A 21,322-nucleotide genomic window follows, 5' to 3' on the forward strand; every position below is an offset into this window, starting at 1 on the left:
AACTCGTCTCAGGAGGGGGGGTAGGGGGGTTTGGGGGGGTGCAAACACGTGAAATGTCGTCTGGGGGGGAGGGGGGGGTGCTTTGTACGCAGCAACATTTAGGTTGGCCCCACCAAATCTCACTCCAAGGTTTTTTGAAAAGTTGGCAGCCCTGCACCCCTCAAAAACAGCCCCCCTAATTATAATTGCATCCTCTCTCTTTCTATTTACAGCCTCAATACACTCCACAATACACAGTCCTTCTCCATCCCCCCTAATACCTTCACTGGACACCCCCTTCTGATAGTCACACCCCACAATTTGAGAACCACAGCTCTACAGAACCCATTGCTGACCAGCACCAAGATCTCATGATGATATCCCCCAAAAAGTCCATCCAGAGGCCTTGTGTATTTGGAGACATGAAGAAGGTACAGTTTCCAACGGCAAAGGCAGTTGGCCACTGGTTAGTCCTATAGTCATGCTGCAGTTAGCGAGCCGTTAGCTGCTATGAGTTAGCCATTAGCAACCCCTTTTGCAGTTCCAAGACCTCAGTATAAGAGGCAGTTGATTCTCCTATTCCAAATGACGCTAACTGCTAACAGGGCTGACCATGATCCTTCATCCTCAGTAGGTCATGATCTTGATCCCTGTCCTCAGTAGTCCTCTGGATATAAGTTGTATTCCTATTACCGGAAAAGCTACAGGTAGCTAGAAAATAGTGCTTCATTTCCACTCTTCAGTACAAATGTCTCGGTATCAACAGTAGCTCTCTGAGTACTTGACCGCTCCCTCTCCTGTGTTGCCCTGTGGTGGTCCATCCAGCCCGTTGAGCACTTGCTTGCGAGCAGATATGTAGCAGTAGGCCTTCCCCTTCCTGGCTCCGGGGTGGTGGTGGTAGAGGGGAGGAGGGTGGGGGTCAGGGCCCTCCAACGCCTGGCAGTCAGGCTGGCAGGGGGGGTTGTGTTGGCACAGAGGTGCGTTGGCGCCTACCTGTGGGGTTTGGCTGCCAGTGTTTCGCTGGTCGTCCAGCACGGTCATGCCCAGCTTCCACCTCTGCCACTTCTTCTTTATCTCCGACTGAACCTGGGGATGGAGGGAGGGGGATAGAGAGAGAGGGAGGGAGAGAGGGAGGGATGGATGGAGGGGGATAGAGAGAGGGAGGGAGAGAGAACAAGGAATATAGAGAGAGGGACACACAGGACATGAAGAGAAGTAGGACGTGGGGGCAGTAAGTTCAACAGGACAACCATGTGTGTAAATGTGACCTTTGACGTGACCTCTCCAAACTTGACCTTTTATGCTGACATGGGTTGAAGCCCCCCTGCACAAACCCCCATACAAAAACCTGCCCACCTTCCCCCCACACACACGTACACACCCTGCACTGCCTATGAACCACACACACACACTCTTGCCTCGACCAGTGACCTCCTGCTGGCCAGTCGGCTATGTTTAGCAGTGTGACTACTAAGCCTGAGTGACATGCTTGTGTGCTCTGCTACTCTCTCTCACACACGCACATACACACACACACACACACACACAGCAGTCATTGGGTGCTGCCGTAATATATTCTCACTATTTGCCGCCCTGCAAACACACGTACACACACACACACCTACCTTCCCCCATGTCAGTTTCTACACCTTCATTTCAACACTCACCTCTTTGTTGACAAAACAGTAGAGGATGGCTACCAGGAGACCCTAAACGAGGAGAGGGGGGAGAGGAAGAGAGGAGGGGGGAGTCATTGATAGTACAAAATATGAAACTAACATATCTACAAGAAGACTGTTTGTATGCATTTTTCAGTTCTCAACGGTTTCATTTTTATTTTGCTCATCATAAATGACCAAGAAGAATTTCATTCTAGTCATCAGTTACCTGGAAGGAGTTGAAGAAAAGTTCAAAGAAGAGGTTGACATTTCGGAGGACTCCCTCCGTCTGCTCCTCTGACATCACAGCAAACACCACCTCATGGATCCCCAACAGAGGGATCAGTGTCAGAGTGGACTTGGCCAACCTGCACATACACACACACACAGCACACACACACACACACAGCACACACAGCACACACACACGCATGCACACACATGTTATTTGACAAGGAACCCAACAGAAGCCAATCGTACGTCTGATCTGGGGATGAGGGAGATCAACTCACCTGAACTTGTAATCTGTGTATCTCATCTTGTGAGCCTTGAGTTTAGACACCAAGATCTGTATGATCCGGATAAAAATGAAAAAGTTGACCTGGAAACAAAAAGAAAACACATTAACTTGACAACAACTTCGACAACAACTTCACAACAGTCAGATAAAAAAAAAAAAACAGAAGCCACTGTCAGAAAAGATAATTTCTTCTCCTCTTTAAACAGCAAAGAAAATGCCAACAAAGGTCAACAACACTAATTGAGTGTACTTTCTTCATAACTTCATTATGCAGTCAGCAGTTGACTGTGGAGAGAGTGGTGAATGCTCAAGTTCAAGCTGTTCTTTTAGATTACCAGGTGGGCGTAAAAGACAAGCTACTGTGAAATGGAGTGTTTAGGATAACGCACTGTGTATAAATGAGGCACTAACCTATTAGAACTATGTACTGGATTATTTAGTGCCCTTTCTAAAGGCACTGTGTGTTCTTCGCTTTGAATACAAAATGTTTCCTCAACGGACAATTCAAAATGTCAGCGAGTGTCCGGGCTCAGACTGTCTCCCTCGTACGTCTGGCGTACCGGCGTCTTCTGAATCTGAGCCGTAGCCGTAACAGAAGCCACTGAACGAGGGCTTTCTTCTGACGGAGGACAAGGCGATGAGGCAGCAACGCTGCGACTGTCCCTGGAAACTGCTGACTGCTCAGCCTGTTTGTGTGTGAGGTCTGCCAGCAGTGTGAGAGCTAGGCTATAGACAAGCCACCACGGTATTGGAGGTTTACCCGCAACAATAGGAGTGGGAAGCCTTCATGGAACTTGAGTTGTGAGAGCAACAAGCCCTTAATGGCTCCCAGCCCTCAACCTTCTTTACTGGGATACTGAAAAAATAATCCAGATGGTGGTATGAGTTATTCTTTGTTTTGTCGTCGGAAGCCAATGACTCATCCATGAATTTTAATTTGTTGGAGTATTCCCGAACTGAACCACTTGACGCTCGTGTCGGCAGCATTGCCCATGGCCTGTCACGGTCCGCTAACTTCAAAGAGAACACAAGACTTCAGGGAGCCTGTGGTGTGTGTGTGCATGCATGTGAGTCAACGACAATAGGGTCTAGCTGTTTTTGAGTCAGCTTCAGACTCCCTGTTACTCCAAGGCACACCAGGATGTGTATTTGCTTGTTTGTGTGCCTGTGTGTGTGACTGCTGCTCACCAGAATGGCCAGTAGGATGGGTGTGCGTATGATCCACCAGTAGGCCATGTTCTCATTGATCTCCCAGCACCTTGAGACGCACAACCATCAGGACAAGAGACTCCATATAGATGGGCTGTATAGTGTAGATATACTGAAGGTCATGTCCTTGTTTCACTACATGATCTATCCATCCATTCACCCAGTCATCCGTTCATCCATCCTTCTAGATACCCTGTGTGTGTGGGACACTGTGTGAGGGACTGACCTGGTGTTTTCATACAAGTACCGAACGATTATCCATGGAACCACGAATAACACTGGGGTCCCTGGAGTACAAAATACAGGCACTGTGTGTGTGGGTGTGTGTACCAACGGAAATAAAAGCTAGCATCGTCTGCTATTGTGTGTGTGTGTGTGTGCCTACCCCAGCCGATGAGCAGGTAACCACAGAAGTAGCTGTTCTCAGAGAACACCCTGAGCACCAGCAGGTTGTGCAGGTACAGGCCCTCCACCAGCAGCCAGTAGTAGTTGGCCCCCACACAGTACTGCATCAGCACCTGGGCCACACGGCAGCCCGACACTGCCTGGGGGAGGAAGGTAGGGGTGCAGAGGGAGAGGGTGTGGAAGGGTTGGAGGGTAGGGTGGATGAGGGATTATTGAGCGGGGATTGGTGGAGAGGGTGGGGTGAGGAAGAGGTTGGTGGGGGTATAGGGTGGAGGGAAAGTAAGTAAGAGAGCAGAAGTGTGTGTGTGTGTGTGAGTGTGTGTGTGTGTGTGTGTGTAGGAGAGTGGATGTGTTTCTGTGTTACGTGTGAGTGTGTGTGTGGATGTGTAAGAAGTATACGTGTGTGTATGTGAGAGAGCGAAGAGAGACTAGTGTGTGTGTGTGTGTCTTTGCCGACCTGGTCACTCAGCACTTCGGACACGTCCCTGTTGTTCTTGAACTGTGGCGTGTCTCTGGTCAGCAGTGCGTCCCGGGTCAGGATGGACACGGCTCGCAGGATGAAGGAGGCAAACAGGTTGCTGTGGATATAGTTCCTGGTGCACCGCAGCTTCCTTCCCAAACAAACACACAACAGCCATTTTAGTTTTAGGTTAAAATGATATAGTGTTTACTGTGCAGCACTGTATATTTACTGTATACACTGTACTGTATTTTTGCTTTATATACGTTCTCTGTATTGTGTGAATTATGTTAATTATCTGGATATAGCTCCACTGTATATGTATGTGTGCTGGTTTAAGTGTTTGTGTGCTGGTTTGAGAGTGTGTGTGTACCTGAAGGCATTCAGGATGATGAGGGCCAAAGAGAGGCTGGCCAGAGACAGAGTGTAGCCCACTGTGTACATGATCCTGAAGTAGGCCAGGACCGCCATCTGGTACTCCTGAGGAGACAGACACACAGACACACAGACACACAGACACACAGACACACAGACAGACAGACACACAGACACATAGACAGACAGACAGACAGACACACAGACACACAGACACACAGACACACAGACACACAGACAGGCAGACAGACAGGGAGGGAGGGTGAGTGGGAGGGAGGGAGTTACTCAGTGTTGCAGAGATGCCTACAGATGTGTCTAGTATCCATAGCGACTGCGACGGCCCACCTTGTCCCCCTGCTGCTTGCTGTCGTACTCGCACTGGGAGTGGTCTCTCCATGTTGGGCTCGTCATGTTGGTTGCCCACTGGCCGTTCGCTCCACACTCCCGCAACACGTAGCCATGGTGGACTACACAAACACAGAGGAGCCCACACACACATATACACACATACACATACGTAGATACACACATACAGAGCACAAGCACATACACAAACACACATATTTTCTAATGTCAGTTTCCCAGACAGAGTTTTATACAGATAATGTCAGACCTACATGGGGAATGTGTAGTTAATTACATACAGGATTCTTCCTCATCTGTGTCTGGGGCAAGTAGCTGGGGTTGTTATGAACAGAACCTAATATCAGCTCCACTGTGGAACAGGTGCTGTCCCTCACCATGAAGCAGTACCTAAAGTGATCGGTACCAGGGACAGGGACCGGTACTAGGGTAGGGGTAGTGGCATGGGGTGGGGAGCCCTACCTGTGTCATACCAGGGCAGGTACCAGGGACAGGGCACTCTGACGGTGGAGTTAGGCTCTCCATCTCCCCAGCAGGCGTACATGTCAAACATACGACCACAGAAGACGCCTAATCCAAAGAGGAGGAGAACATGGATGAGGAGAGAGGAGGGCGGAAAATGAGTAGAAGGACAGGCGGAGAGGACAGGAATGGGAGGAGAGGATGAGGATAGAGGTGGTAAGTGTTGTACGTGAGGGTGTGTGTGTGGTGTATGTGTGTGTCGGGCGTGTCAGTGTGTAAGTGTGTGTGTCGGGCATGTCACCTGAAGGCGTGGGCTCTGTGCTCTGGTGTAGCAGACACTCGTTCCTGTATTTGTTCCATTCCTCCACTGTGTCCTTCCAAGACTTCTGAGACACACGCTGCACACAGCCAATCACAGCGCAGGTCAGAGGTCAGGAGTCTGAGGTCAGGGCTTAGGCCCAGTAACCTCTGAGACCATATCTACATCTACAGCGGTGTCCAACCTCATCCTACATGGACTTCCCAGTGTAGCCATGATCATGATCATGGTCTGTAAATGTTTCTGTACTATATCAGTAGGTGTTTCTGTACTGCCCACGAGTACTGACTAAAGTGCTCATCTCCAGATTGATTTAACTGCCTCTAAAGCCTCTGGCTTCAACCAGTGACTCTATAAAAGCTGACAGACCCCTAAACCAGCTGGATCGATACTGCAGCTGGAGCAGAGCTCCTCTCACTGCCTCTGTCTCACTTCAGCGCTGCCTCTCTCCCGGCCAGCCTCGGGGAAGAGCTCGGAGATGTACAGGATGGCCTGTGGTCATCTTGAGAGGGATCTTCTCATTATCTAAGTGTCACAGCCGACACTGACAACCATATAACACCCTAACTAGTGTCTGAGCTGGTCTGGGGGACACTACACAGCACTCTGAAGTGACTACAGAGCCTGCTCTGCTGGCCTCTGGGAGAGTCATTATCAAGCACTAAACTGGCAGGTCATTTTGGAGCGCTTGGTGCATATACTAAAATATACATTATTTAATATTTTCATTATTTTAAATGAATTGTATTCAGATCGATTGTGTTCTGAGAGACGTTTATGAGAGAATAGACACGCTATATTTTTCAGCCGGTGGTTTTTCATTTCAAATTTCCTGATAAGAACTTCATTTCATTTGATTCATTTGCCGTAGGAATGCAGCTTTGATGATTGTGTGTGCATTTCTTTCAATTCAAATGACGAAAGTCTCCCGTCGAGTGTCTCACCAGGATGGAGGTGGAGGATGGGGGGTGTCCAGGAGGACCTACCTCTGTTCCGCTGAGCACAGACAGGGTGAGGAGTAGGAAGAAGGCGAGGGTCTTCATTACTCAGGGGGGTGCGAGGGTCGGGGGGGCAGACATCTCAGGGCTCGGGGGTTCACTTACCCCAGAGGGACAGCAGCGGGGTGGGGCAGATCCCAGCTGTGACTCATACCCCCTCCACCCTGAGGCCCGGCACCTGCAAACAGCAAGCAGGACTCCTGCTCATCGAGTTTGATGTGGGCCAACTCACAGTAAACACATCCACCCACAGTACACAAAGCCTGTTATGTACTGGTAAGGTGACACGACACACACACACATACACGCTAAGCAAAGTACACAAACACATCCACCCTCGCACACATCCGTACCTGCCCACACACACACACACACATATGACTCTGAAGGCAGACACCACACTGGCGGATGGGATCAGACGAAACACGTAAACAAGCTTCTGGACCCTCCCTTGCCTTCCACCTGGAGACCCAGCACTCTGATAAATGATGAATGAGCGGCTTGGCTTGTTAATTATTCATGGCTCTGTGAGGGTGTGTGTCTATAGCGTGTGTGTCTGTAGCGTGTGTGTCTGTAGCGTGTTTATCTGTAGCGTGTCTGCGTGTAAATGTGTGTATTCATGTGTGTGTAAGTGGGCCCAATGTTCTTTTTAACGGGGCAGAAAACAACTCTGTTTAACTCTCCCCCCCCCCCTCCTGCACACACACACACAATACAATCAACAGCAGTGTAGAGTTCTCTCTGGGAGTTGGAGCCCAGCTCCAGGAGACCCACAGGGGCTGGTGCTGCCCTGTCCACACAGTCCAAACCCCCATCAGCCCCGCTTGCTCGCATCTTGACGGCAGCCCGTCATCTGTTTGACATGCACAGGCTTTACAGATAACATGACTCTGATGCCCACACGCACCAGGACAGTAAGAAGTCTAGAGACAAACATCAGAAGGAAAGAGAACGCGTTTGCCTTCGCCGTTTCACGCTCCCCGGTGAGAGGGAACGGTTTAAAGGCTTCAATGATTGTTCTGTTTTCTGCGGTGTCTTGTGGCTTCGCCAGTGATGCACTGTAATGTATTCACCATGAGAGAGAGAGAAGCATGCCTTAGGAACAGCCCGCTGTGCTTCTAACATATTGAATGTTGCTTGATTCTGTGCAGATGAGCTGGATGCCTAGGAGCTGCGGGATTTTCATAACATCCCCAAACATAACCCATACTGAACATAACCCATCCTGTTTTCACAAACACTTTATTTTCCATGTCCTCTAAGTGTGTCTGTATGCAGATGTCCCGAACAATACCTTGATTGAAGCCAGTGTATAACTGAATTGGATTGCAAACCGTAGTCTTTACAAAAAAAATGCTCAGTGCACTCTGGGTAATGCCTCTTTGACCCTGAAAAGGAATGGAGTCTGGTTGGATTCATGTCAGGAAATGATGTGAGGTACCAGTGACTGACAGGCCATTACCCATGGAGCTTTCATGCTCAAGGCCCCTATGTTTAAAGTTAACCTGTCAGTCAAACCACAGAGTTACAGTAATACAGGTAAATCTCACAGATAGCAGGTAATTACATCTGTCAGTATCTGTGAGCATGTGTATGTGCGTATGAAAGGAGACATATATTTAAATGTCACAGTCAAAACCTATAAGGATTTTACCCAAACATCTGCTGCTTTGAGAGAGAGTGTGCGTGTGTGAGAAAGAGAGAGAGGGTGTGAGTGAGTGTGTGTGTGTGCAAGACGACAAGAGTGTGTGTGTGTGTCTGTATGTGTGTGCGTACACAGCGAGATGGAAGAGAGCTTCTGATATTTACCCGGTCATGAATCCTAATGAAAGCCCACCTCGTTAGTTTGCTGGTGAGGCCCGCGGGCTCTTTCTGGGAATAAAATATGACCGTGTTTATGACAGGAACATTCTGCCAGAACTCTCCAGTTGGGACTGACTCATTACCACACTTCCACAAGCCATCGTGGAGAAAACCCACACTGTTTAGACTAGAACCATTGGAAGGGCTGAAATAATTAGAACAATCATCACAGCTAATCATGAGGAGGGAGAAAGCTATAGGTTTCATTATCCTGTCAGCGGAATAAATGTGTGAATGAATACATAAAGCAAGGAGCAGAGGGGGTCTTAGCTGGGTTCAAGACAAGCCCAGAATAGAACCAAATCAGAATGATTGCGGGTGTCTGGCTGTAGATGACTGCGTCAGCATTTATAAGGTAGTCCACTATCAATACAAAATGCTAGTTTATTTAAAGTTTTGAGAAATCTTCAATCCTATATATATACACATGTGTATATAGCATGTATACATACATATAGGCATAGAAAGATGGAAAGAACGCTAAATATGTATATGAATACCATATAGTGCATATATGATTTGTATATTTACAGTAATAATGATATCTAATATCTATATAAGATGTGCCGTGACATGCATGTGCTGTACCCTGCAGTTTACTGCTCATACAGGTGAGATGCATGCAGAGCAGAACGCAGGTAAGATGGAAGAGTGGATAACCACATTCTACCTTTCTGACCCACAAGACACGTCGACGAAGGTCATGAGACAACCTGTGCTGCCATAACTGGTTTAACAGATGAGGAAGAAGAGAGGAGAAGAGACGTGAGGAGAGGAGACAAGGAAAGGTGAGGAAAACAGGGGTGGAAAGGAGAAGAGAGGAGGAGAGGAAAGGAGATCAGGGGGAGGGGATCAGAGGATTGAGGTGAAGGGATTAGTATGTAACAATACTTCATGTTTGATTAACCTCAAGAACAACTGGATGACCACGTTAAAGAAAGACTGTCTCCTAGTCAAAACACATGCCCCTCCAATCTTTCATGGTTCATAACATGTCACAAGTCATGTCTGCTGAAGAGATAAACAACCATAATTCAGTCTCAAAGCCGTCGTTGGAAGCCATTTCCCCCAATAGCATTGTTTGGCCATGAACACCACTGCTCTTTGTGTGTGTTGCGTCCCAAATTCCTCCCAGAAGGCTTTGCTGAAACTGACAGCTAGAATGGAGCAGGGAGCAATAATCTGCTTCATATCACAGGAGGCAGTGGTTTGGAACCATTTAGGCTTGTCTCTAAGCTCCTAAAGTTGGCTGGCTTGGGGAGCTACCTGCCTGTCAGTGTGCTTAGAGGCAGACAGAGACAGACAGGCAGGCAGGCAGGCAGGCAGGCAGGCAGGCAGGCAGGCAGGCAGGCAGGCAGGCAGGCAGGCAGGCAGGCAGGCAGGCAGGCAGGCAGGCAGGCAGGCAGACAGACAGACAGACAGACAGACAGACAGACAGACAGACAGACAGACAGACACAGACAGACAGACAGACAGACAGACAGACAGACAGACAGACAGACAGGGTTTTCTGTGTTTTGGAAGGAGACGAGAGGCAGACAGACAGGTTAAGCAGACAGCTAAAGAAGACAAGACGCAGAAGGAAAGATGAAAGGACGTGAGAGGACTCCAAAAGAGAGCGTGAAAGGCAGGAACAGAGAAACGGAAGGAAACAAAGACAGAGAGCGGGCAACTGGGAGAGCTTTCCTGAACTATTCACTTCCAAACACATACTATTTATGGTTGTGCGTCTGAGGATCAGTCGTCTGAATGGGCACGATCGATAACGAGCCAATAACACGCTCATTAAGCCTTGATTTACCGAGGTAAACATCTTCAGAATCAATCGACTCTTCTGGTACATCTCTCTAAATTCATGAAAACTGAATCTGAAACCTAAAAAAAGGCGGCGCGTTGACATGGTGAGAGATGGTCGTAGCTTGAGTAGAGCCTGCGTCTGAGTTCATTACAGGCAAGGAGAAGCAGGATCTCTGGATCCACACTATGGCGTGTTCCATCTGCTGTCACACAGACGCCCATGCAGATATATACGCAGAGAGGAAGGGAGGGAGAATGCTAAAAGTGGCCTGTCAAATGAAGGGAGGAAATTGCAGAGATTTCTCTCACAAGATTTGTGAGAGAATCTGGCTTCATTTCCAGTAGACTGATATTACTCTGTATAGACTCAGTTGATATATTATTGTCCCTGTATTGTCCCTGTATTGTCCCTGTATTGTCCCTGTGTCCCTGTGTTCACAATCATGTCCTGAACTATCGATGATGGGTAGATGCAGAACGCAGGGTTATGTGATGTCCATGCTCCCAGGATGACAGTATGTTGATACACTACTGGACTCTATGAGTCCTCTGAAGTTGAGTATTGATAGGTTTTGAAGTGTGATGTACAAGAATGACCTGAACTCAGAATTCTGAATCAGACCATCAATCTAGGGACTCCCTAGAACATCAGGAATAAACATGTGTGTGTGTGTGCCAGAGAAGCGCCTTCCTTTAACAGGAAATGGAACATCAAAAAGGAAGTACATGACCCTAGAGATTCATCTGGAGTGTATGTGTGTCCACAGTTGTTTGTCTGTCTGTGTGTGTGTGTGACATGACAGAGCTCTTAGGGACCCTCTCTAAAAGTGTGTTCCTGCTTGTAATAAAACAGGATGCTAGCGCGCGGCTCACTACTTCCTGGGCTAACAGGAAACAGTAAGTGTGTGTGAGTATATGTGTGTGTGTGTGTGGGGGGAGGGGGGGTCAGAGGGCGAGAGTGTGAGTGTGTCCTGCTGGTTCTGGTTCCTGTGCCTACACCACAGAGGTAACACTAACTTCTTTCAGAGAACCAGGGAATTATTAAGTAAGACAAACTGGAGCTCTGTGTGTACATCATTAACCCAACAGAAACGGTGATCCGACCTGATCTGTTACAGGCTGATCTAACTGATGCTTGGATGACCAGCATTGGAGCTGACTCACCAGCTTTGTCTGCTTTGTAGCACCCAGAGCCGACCAGGTACCAGGCACCTTTTAACAGTCACACAAACATGGTCTCTGAACCACCTCTGTTCGATTAGTTGAGTCAGGGCCCAGTGAGTCCACTGTACTGAGACCTTTGCACACCTACTGTACCTGCATTACCCTGGACACTGACAGACAGAGAGAGAGAGAGAGAGAGAGAGAGAGAGAGAGAGAGAGAGAGAGAGAGAGAGAGAGAGAGAGAGAGAGAGAGAGAGAGAGAGAGAGAGAGAGGGAGAGAGAGAGAGAGAGGAGAGAGAGAGAGAGAGAGAGAGAGAGAGAGAGAGAGAGAGAGACCGAAAGGGAACGAGATAGAGAGGAAGAGAGAGATAGAGAAAGAAAAAGAGGGATAGAGATAGAGAGGAGAGGGAGAGAGATAGAGAGAAAGAGAGGGAGAGAGTTAGAGAGAAAGAGAGGGATAGAGATAGAGAGAAAGAGAGGGATAGAGATAGGGTGGTGCTGCTATAATGAAGCCTGACGCTTCCAGCCATTTACACACACCCCATCTGCAGTCACTATGAAGGGGGAGGGAGGGAGGGAACAAGCAGAGAGAGAGAGATACAGAAAGACAAAAGAAACAGAGAAACAGAGAAACAGAGAAAGAGAGAGAAATGCAGTGACAAAGAAAAAACCCAGACAGATTATCTTCATTTTGGAGTGCTTATCATCAGATCTCTGTTTTTTTAACAAGTCCTGAGGGTTTAGGGGCCATTTTTGCATATTCAGAGGAGTGTAACAGGATTGACAAACACGCTTACAGAAAGACAGGCTTAAGGACAGACACCTATCAGACAGACAGCTATCAGACAGACAGCTATCAGACAGGCAGCTATCAGACAGAGGGCTCACATACAAACAGGCATACAGACAGACAGGATTACAGACAGCTATATGACAGACAGGCTTCCCACAGACACACTACAGACATCTCCTCCAATGTGCTGTAGCACATGAGTCATATTCCTGTCCAGGATCCTGCTCCCTAGGGTCTCTCCGCAGTGGTGCCTGGACAGAGCAGGTCAGGACGGGGTCTGCCTCCTGCTCTTAGTGACCACCCCTGGTTAAAGGACTGGGAGGATGAATAGCTCTGATTGACCTGAGCTTCACCCCCCCTGGGTCACAGCGACCAAAGCCACGGTGGATCCATTACTGAGAGGAGAAGGCGAGAGGAGAGAAAAGAAGAGGAAGAGAAGAAAGGTGAGATGAGGAGAGTTGAGGAGTGGGGAGGAGAGGAGGGGAGGAGGGGAGGAGGGGAGGAGGGGAGGAGGGGAGGAGGAGAGGAGGAGAGGAGGGGGGAGGGGAAACGAACGATAGACAATGAGAAGAGAGGAGAGGGGACTAGAGGAGTGTGGAGAGGGCGGAAGGTCGTAGAGTGCATTCCTAATGCTTTATCTGACAGACGCATCAGTAGAGAGACAGTGGCAGGCGGCCATGTTGACGAGCCTGTTTACTGTTCACTCGAACGTCGCTTAGAACCTGTATGAGGGAGCAGTGCTGAGCTCTGACCCCACCCTGACCCCCTCACCCCTCCGCAAGGTTACGGAGGAGAGAGGGGCGGATTTGTCCCACGCAGGGTCTATATGTCATGGAGGAGCACCAGCACACCTGACATCCCCAGGACCTTGAGGGATGGCCTGTGCTGTCCACCGTGCACGCAAGGAGCCGGAATGGCAGACGAGGGGAAAATGTCACACAGAAACCTAAAACATCCAAACACGTACGCACATACACACACTTGCTAGGCGACAGATAGCATTCCTAGAATGGTAAACAATAAAGTTTCCATTTGTCTCTGTCGCTGCCTTTCTCTCTCTCTCTCACACACACACACACACACACACACACAGATACTCACACACACACAAAGTGTAGGGGCTTGAGGACAAAAAAACAAACAATAACATGATGTGACAACTCTCAAAAATAATTTCACTCATGAATTACAAACCCTTCCCACTGCCATCAAACGCAACAACTAATTTGACAAAGCATTTTATTCTTCACTTCCTTCTTTCTCTCCCTTTCCAATGTGTCTTTTTCTCCATCTTTCTGTCCTCTGTGAGATGGAGGGGGGAGAGGGAAGTGGAGATAGGGGACAGAGAGAGAGGATAAGAGAGGCAGAGAAAGTGGAGACAGAAAGAGAGAGTGAACAAATAGACCATACGTCAGAAAGGGAGGAAGAGGGGGAGAAGGGGAGGCAGGAAGAAATGGAGAAAGAAAGAAGGAGAGAAAAAGACATGTGGAGGACAGGGAGAATATGAGAAAAAGGAAGAGAAAACGAGAGAGAGAGAGAGAGGGGGGGGGGAGAGAGAGAGAGAGGGAGAGAGGGAGACAGAGCAGAGGTACTCCGATTCCCTCAGCCTGTCAAGTGACCCGGCGCGGAGACAATCCAATTAGGAGCCGTCACTCACTCCTTCTCACGAGCCCTCTGCTAGTGGGCATCATGGCCAGGATAAGGGCAGGAGGAGATCTCCAAACACGCATACCCCTAGCCCTGGAGATCCCATCTACAACTTCACAGCTATTTATGGTGCCATGCTGGCCTGCCTGTTATATCTTTCTGTATGGAGTATTACATAGCCATTATGAACGCATGACCTAACACAGACACCGGACTGTCTAATGTTGGTTAGACATTAGACAGTCCGTGACACAGTCACTAACTGGAACTCTAGACGCAACCATCAATATGCAATCAACATGTCGTTACGCTTGACTTAATGGAACCTGTTATTAAATGAACACATGAATCAAATATGTATTTGAAGTGTAGCTTCAACCAAATCACGGGTATAGAGGTTGTACTGAGGCCATCATCCAACAGCATCTAAATTAAATCAATTTGGAGGAGTTGTTCCAATGCTGTAAACATCCACAAACGTCTCGAGGCTCAGAGTGTCTGGGGTGTTTTACAAGATGAAAAAAGATGATTACTGTGAGCATTCTCCCAGACATGAGATTTGTTGCTGCTCATTAACTGTATTAGGGAAATAGATGATTACACCAAAACCATTTTGTTTTGTGGCGATAAGGGAATAGTGTTGTCCGGGATCAAAGCCTGATCAAAGTCTTCTACACAGTGTTGAGCAGAGTTGAGATGTGTGTGTGTGTGTATGCTAGGAGTCCCAGGCTGGCAGCCAGGTCTGTTTACCGGGTCAACAGTAATGATTCCAGCAGACAGGCAGTCTTCTTCTCTCCTCCAGGAATGCAAACTGAACCCACTGATCTGAAACGCTCCACCCAGCCCCTTAACCCTCCCACCCCCCTACACCCAATCCCTTAACCCTCCCTCCACCCTTCAACCCCCCCCCCCCCCCCCAACAACACACACATACACAAAAATGACAGGTTTCTATTCTAACTTCCGAGGTTGTTTGACTGTTTAAGGCCATATCAACTGTGTCTGAAGCTGGCTGGGCACCAGCACAGAGCGCTCTGCTCTGTGTTCCACTGTTTATACTAGAGTAACATACTGCTTTACACTTCCTCACTGCTGCAGGCATTTATACTTGCTGGCTGGGTCCCACACAAACACACACCTAGCATGCACACATACACACTCACATTCACACACACACACCTGAGCATGCGCAAACACCCCAATACACACACACACTCACACACACACACACACACACATCTAAGCATGCACTTACACACACAGTCCTGTGTTCTGCCCAGCTTGTACCTGTCACTATTTACTGACACGCTATCAAACTAGACTTAAGCACAGTAGCTCTGAAGGACTGTTCAAATGAAAGATTGATGTCGGCCCTCAGACACAGACCAGCCTCGCACAGCCTCATATAGAACATCTTCATATAGACCAGCTTCATATAGACCAGCCTCACACAGCCTCATATAGACCATCTTCATATAGACCAGCTTCATATAGACCAGCCTCGCACAGCCTCATATAGACCATCTTCATATAGACCAGCCTCGCACAGACTCATACAGACCAGCTCCATATAGACCAGCTCCATACAGACCAGCTCCATACAGACCAGCTCCATATAGACCAGCTCCATATAGACCAGGTCCATATAGACCAGCTCCATACAGACCAGCTTCATATAGACTAGCTCCATATAGACCAGCTCCATACAGACCAGGTCCATATAGACCAGCTCCATATAGACCAGCTCCATACAGACCAGCTCCATATAGACCAGCTCCATATAGACCAACTCCATACAGACCAGCTCCATATAGACCAGCTCCATATAGACCAGCTCCATACAGACCAGCTCCATACAGACCAGCTCCATATAGACCAGCTCCATACAGACCAGCTCCATATAGACCAGCTCCATATAGACCAGCTCCATATAGACCAGCCTCATACACACTCATCAACATACACCAGCATACCTCAGCACACACCAGCATACCTCAACATAGCTTCAATGTGAGTTTGACAACTCCTGTCCAATCACACTCTAACCTGGAACCCCAAGGGAGCTGACACACACACACACACAGCTGCCTGTATGACTCATTCATATAGGGTTACACGCACACACAAGCAAACACACACACAAGCACACAGGAGCCTGACCAATTAGCACTGACAACAGTAGGGCTGACTGCATGATGGCTCGCTTTACCATAACTGTAACAGCAGCTGCCACTACAGATCAACATTCTCATTGTATGTGTGTGTGTGTGTGTGTGTGTGTGTGTGTGTGTGTGTGTGTGTGTGTGTGTGTGTGTGTGTGTGTGTGTGTGTGTGTGTGTGTGTGTGTGTGTGTGTGAGTGAAACGGGGTGGGAGATATGAACTATGTGCGGGAGATAGGATTAAAGAGCAACACATAAAGGGTGGGTTAAAAGACTGCCAGGCAGACAGCTGATATTGTTTCTTCTGATCATAGGATTCCACAGTCCCAGCCACACCTACAGTATCTCAACCACACAACTCCACTCATAATAACAACAACCTCCTATTGACTTAAATACAACACAATGTTTGTACACCAATAAAACAATATGACCCAAAAATAGCACATGTATTGTGTGTACATTAATAACAGAACCACAACATAATCTAAAAATACCACACAATGCTTGTACACCATGGCCAACCACTAACACAACAGAGATGAACTCTCAGTCATGTCCAAGACCCCAATATTCCGACCTCTGAATACCGAATACCATACATGATTCTTGTGTTTACTCAGTAGTGGTTCCTAGACGTCCAGTAGGCCGATGCAGTAATTTGATAGGCCTAACACGTCCTAATATCCCATAGTTAATTAATAATAACAGTGTGCTAGCAAACAAATATGCTGTTTAAAACAGTTATGTCATGTCTGAGAGACAGGGGCGTTTCTACACGGGGGCCTACAGGGGCCAGTGCCCCTGTAAAAACGTCCCCGCCCCCCCCTGTGGCCCCCCTGAGCTGACAAAATATATATATATATTTTTTTTTTCTTTTTTTTTTTTTACACGTTTTTCTTCTTCTAGTAGTCATCATGAACCGAGGAAGGGACATTGCAGCCTTTTTTTTTATAAAAAAAAGTTAGAGAAACATATCATAAAAAAGTTAGAGAAACATATTAAGGTATTGAGAGAGTTGAGGAGCTGGAAGAGGGAATTTTGTACGATTTTAAAGTAAAGCAAAATTAAAGTATTTAATGTTTAAATATAATTTGTTTCCGTTTTTAATGTGCCCCTCTGATTAAACACTGGCCCACCTTGGCCCCCCCAGTAAAATTAGTCTAGAACCGCCACTGAGAGAGCGTTAGGTAAACCCCCCTGATGGCTTGAAGCAGTACACGGTCTACACTGAGTCAAAATTCAGCATTGTATAACTCTAACGGTGGAATAATCGATTGTCTCTTATAGGCTCACTTATGTCTGTGACCCAGATGGCCGAATCGGATAAAGTATATCCAGTTTTGATGTTCCTCCTTATCAGTTGCTGAAGAAGACAACTGTACATTAGGCGCACGCAAAACTTGACAAACCACTTCAAAAAAAAATCTACGTTCATTTTCCTCAAAAAAATCTGAACATGCATTTGTCTTTCTGATTAATGCAGGTGTTCTTTATGAACTCATTTATAATCTTAATATAATAACGGATCGTTAACCTTTCATAGGTTTAAGCGTTCCTTAATGCACCAAAGGGAAGGCTTCTGGATCTTTGGGCTTTTAATTCTCCAATCAAGGACAATCTGATTTTATAATAGGCTATTGTGGTGGTCAAACCAACCCAATGATCCAGAACCGTGGATTTTGGGTCCACTCAGACTTATTTAAACTTAGTGACTTATCAAGAGGGCAGATCACTGCTGTCGCGCTTACGTTGCGCCTATAGGATTTCACGCTCTTTTGATATCTGACCTTTGATAAATTAATAGGCTATATAGCAAATTCAGGCATCGCATAATGTGCCCTTAAATCTTCTTGTATTTCTGTGTGGATTAAATCTTCTATCCATGAACAGCAGTTATCCACACAAACAACGCTCGAGCTCAAAAACCTGAGAGCAAATTTAACTTTACAATTAGATTTCTAAAAAGATGCAGGCTATTTGTTATAGCCTGCTTTAACATAGCCTAATAAGTGATTAACAATCCCCCTCCCCCCAAAAAAGTATACAACAAAATAGTTCTGTAGTCCATAAAGCATTGACTAAAGACAAGCAATATGTTGAAAATCTTTCTCATTTTACTGACATCCTATATGGTCTCTTAGTCTCAGTACTAAGTATCTGTAACGCTTCACACCTTAGTACTTAATTAGAGCAGTTTCAATATAAGCATATGCCATTCATCAACCTTCTGCTAAGACATCGTCACAGTAAATTACTGCTTTACTTCCAGTTTTAATTAAACGAATAAAACATCTTACTGTATCTCATCTCTTTCTTACCATTCCCACAAGAAAAATCAGAGTGCACAATTTTTCATTAGACAGATCTGACCAACTAATACTTGAAACCAGATCACATTACATTTTAAAATAGAGAATGCAACTATACCGCGTGCAGCTTACCATTTGAAAACTCATGTTTTATCAATGTGCGGTTGATTGCAGTAAGATCCCGTGCCGTGCGCCACCGTGCCCCTCAGCCCAAAAGTAGTCCGCGTGATTTAAGAATTACAGTTTGGTCACTGTGAAGAAATTCGTAAGATGTGTGGAAAACACGTGCTTGTCACTCGGTGTTTTCTAAGCTCTTGCAAATGAGACTTAAAGAGCGGACGTTAAAAAACACTTGTCCCGCTGACTGACTGCGCAGGGTCCGGCCGCCGGCACACCCTCCCCTCTTCTCCGTGATTCTCGCTTTGTAAACTGTGCTCGTCAAATCACACGAAACAGTGTCACCTGTAAAATCATGTACTGCTTTAGACGTCTCTTAAAGCTACAGTGGGGATTAATGTGTAAATCTTAACAACTGCATAACATTATGAGATGACGAGATAATACAGAGGATACAAATCAAAACATCGGTGAATCCAGACACTGGCTGTGCATAGCAAGACCCAAGAAGGGCTTGGCTTTGAACATGGCTCAGAACATTTTCACACTACTCGAATAGGCTATCTGTAATCTATGTTACATTGCTAGACAAACAACGATTTCAAAGCTGACTTTTAACGGTTGCGATCCTTGCGTGCCAGGATAGTATTGTTTGCTTAGTTGAGCCATTGTTGAACTGTTTGCTCGTGTTCTCGTTCAAACCTGCACCACACAAAGGCACCATGAGTATTCACCCATCACACACCCCGACCAGGAGAGCCGCTCCCCGCCCACGCGTGAGCCGTGTTCGGTCACCTTGCTGGGCCAGGGGCGGGGCTGCGTTGGTCACCTCCAACCAGGTGTGCCCTATACCTGTCAGAGGCACTAATCTTCCTGGGAATTCTTTAAATAAGGTGTTTAGGTTACCTTGTGTCATATCTGACACAGGCACACACACACACACGTTCCTCTATTAATCACTATGTGCAGCCTTGATGTATAAATGTCAGAGTTCAGGTGTCCCACTACACCCAACACCTTAGTGTCTATCATTAGACCAAGATTACCTCCTCTTGGTCTGGTCAGCTATTCTTTTCCTCCAGTCATTCCAGGTGTGCCACTCTCAACCACCTTTACCACACAAAGCTTAAACTCCAAAACCATTAATCATCAAACTCGCAGGTGTTGAAAGCCTCCTTTCCCCCCGTGTGTTAGCATAGCATTGTAAGGTAAGCTGATGAATGACAGCTACATATTCCGACTCATCACTGTATTTTCACGCCTGTTTGAGCTGAATGGGAGACGAGAGAGCCTTTGGGGGAAGCATCTAGACTAACACTGCCAATGATGCATAGGTGCACTGGCTAGCTGGGAGACACTGCTGTCTCTTCTGCTGTGCCCTCCAGTACTTCTTCTATGATGCCCTCCAGTACTTCTTCTATGGTGCCCTCCAGTACTTCTTCTATGGTGCCCTCCAGTACTTCTTCTATGGTGCCCTCCAGTGCTTCTTCCATGGTGCCTTACAGTACTTCTTCTATAGTGCCCTCCAGTAGTTCTTCTATGGTGCCCTCAAGTACTTCTTCCATGGTGCTTTACAGTACTTCTTCTATGGTGCCCTCCAGTACTTCTTCTATGGTGCCCTCCAGTACTTCTTCCATGGTGCCCTCCAGTACTTCTTCTATGGTGCCCTCCAGTACCTCTTCCATGGTGCCTTACAGTACTTCTTCTATGGTGCCCTCCAGTCATGACCCAGGGAGGCACTAGTCCTGTCACTCAGCAGCTCCTCAACGCTTCCTGAATCACCCGTGGAGACAGGTTAATACAGCCTGTCCTGGATCTGATGAATAGCAGTGCTAAGGAGGGATATGGTAATTCGGAGAGGCAGTAATGAGGTTGAGGAGTTGAGACATGGAATAACTGCATAAGAGAAATGAATAAAGAGGTTTTGTGTAACCATGCTGGGTGAGTGACCTTCTCTTCTCCTCCTCATTTATAAATGTGGCGTACGCAAAACTGAATGCATAGGCCAGTTCATACACAATCTTTGGGATTTATAAAAAACAACTCCAGTTGAGAATGTGCGGTCTTGCACGCACACTGTGACCCGTGCGTACGCACAAAACTTTGAGAAACAACGACTCTGGACAAGCCTACAAGTGGACATTGTGAAATATAAATATAAATATAATCTCACACAGTGTTACATATGAAGAGTTCACTGTTCAAATCAAACATGATTTCCGATAAATACAGACATATCTGTTTATGCAAAATAACCCTTAAATATTTACGTGAATTTTATGCGTAGAATTCATGTGAATTCCATATATATGGAATTTTATAAAGGAGACCCCTGGTTCTCTACCATCCACTTCTGTCTCCTCTTTTCTTTATTGAAGTTTTTATTTCCAGATGATGTAACACCGCCACAGGGTGACTTTCCGTCACGATCCATACTTCATCAAAAGTAAAGCTGGAGCAGGAACCATGGGACCAGGGACAAGGTGCATGGCTGTCCTTGAAGCCCGCCGAAGAGCCACCCAACCCTGGGGACAAGAGGGGCAGAGCACTGGCTGGGTGGTACTGTATTACAGTAATGTACTTGATCATACATATTGTTTTTCCCCCCAGGCAGATTTTTGGCCTAAAACCAGGTTTGAGTCACATAAGCCTGCCACATAAGCCCTGCTAATGCACCTAGCGCAGATGGGTGTCCTGTGGGTGGAAAATGTTTCTTTACAT

The 21,322-nt window shown here is 46.9% G+C and overlaps 1 protein-coding gene across 1 annotated transcript; it reads right to left on the minus strand.

Moving 5' to 3' along the window:
* Positions 1-8: 8 nt before the first annotated feature.
* Positions 9-6,793, minus strand: gipr (gastric inhibitory polypeptide receptor). Its single transcript, XM_084674184.1, has 13 exons — positions 6,737-6,793; positions 5,733-5,829; positions 5,432-5,539; positions 4,952-5,073; positions 4,605-4,711; positions 4,229-4,382; positions 3,752-3,911; positions 3,593-3,653; positions 3,346-3,415; positions 2,150-2,238; positions 1,867-2,005; positions 1,647-1,688; positions 9-1,065 (listed from the first exon to the last, which is right to left on the minus strand). The coding sequence occupies exons 1-13, from the start codon at positions 6,791-6,793 to the stop codon at positions 739-741; spliced, it is 1,533 nt and encodes a 510-aa protein (XP_084530310.1). The 3' UTR covers positions 9-738.
* Between the last annotated feature and the right edge of the window lie 14,529 nt (positions 6,794-21,322).

Source organism: Hypomesus nipponensis, chromosome 15 (genome assembly GCF_054491055.1).
Source record: "Hypomesus nipponensis isolate SF chromosome 15, ASM5449105v1, whole genome shotgun sequence".
Classification (NCBI taxonomy): domain Eukaryota; kingdom Metazoa; phylum Chordata; class Actinopteri; order Osmeriformes; family Osmeridae; genus Hypomesus; species Hypomesus nipponensis.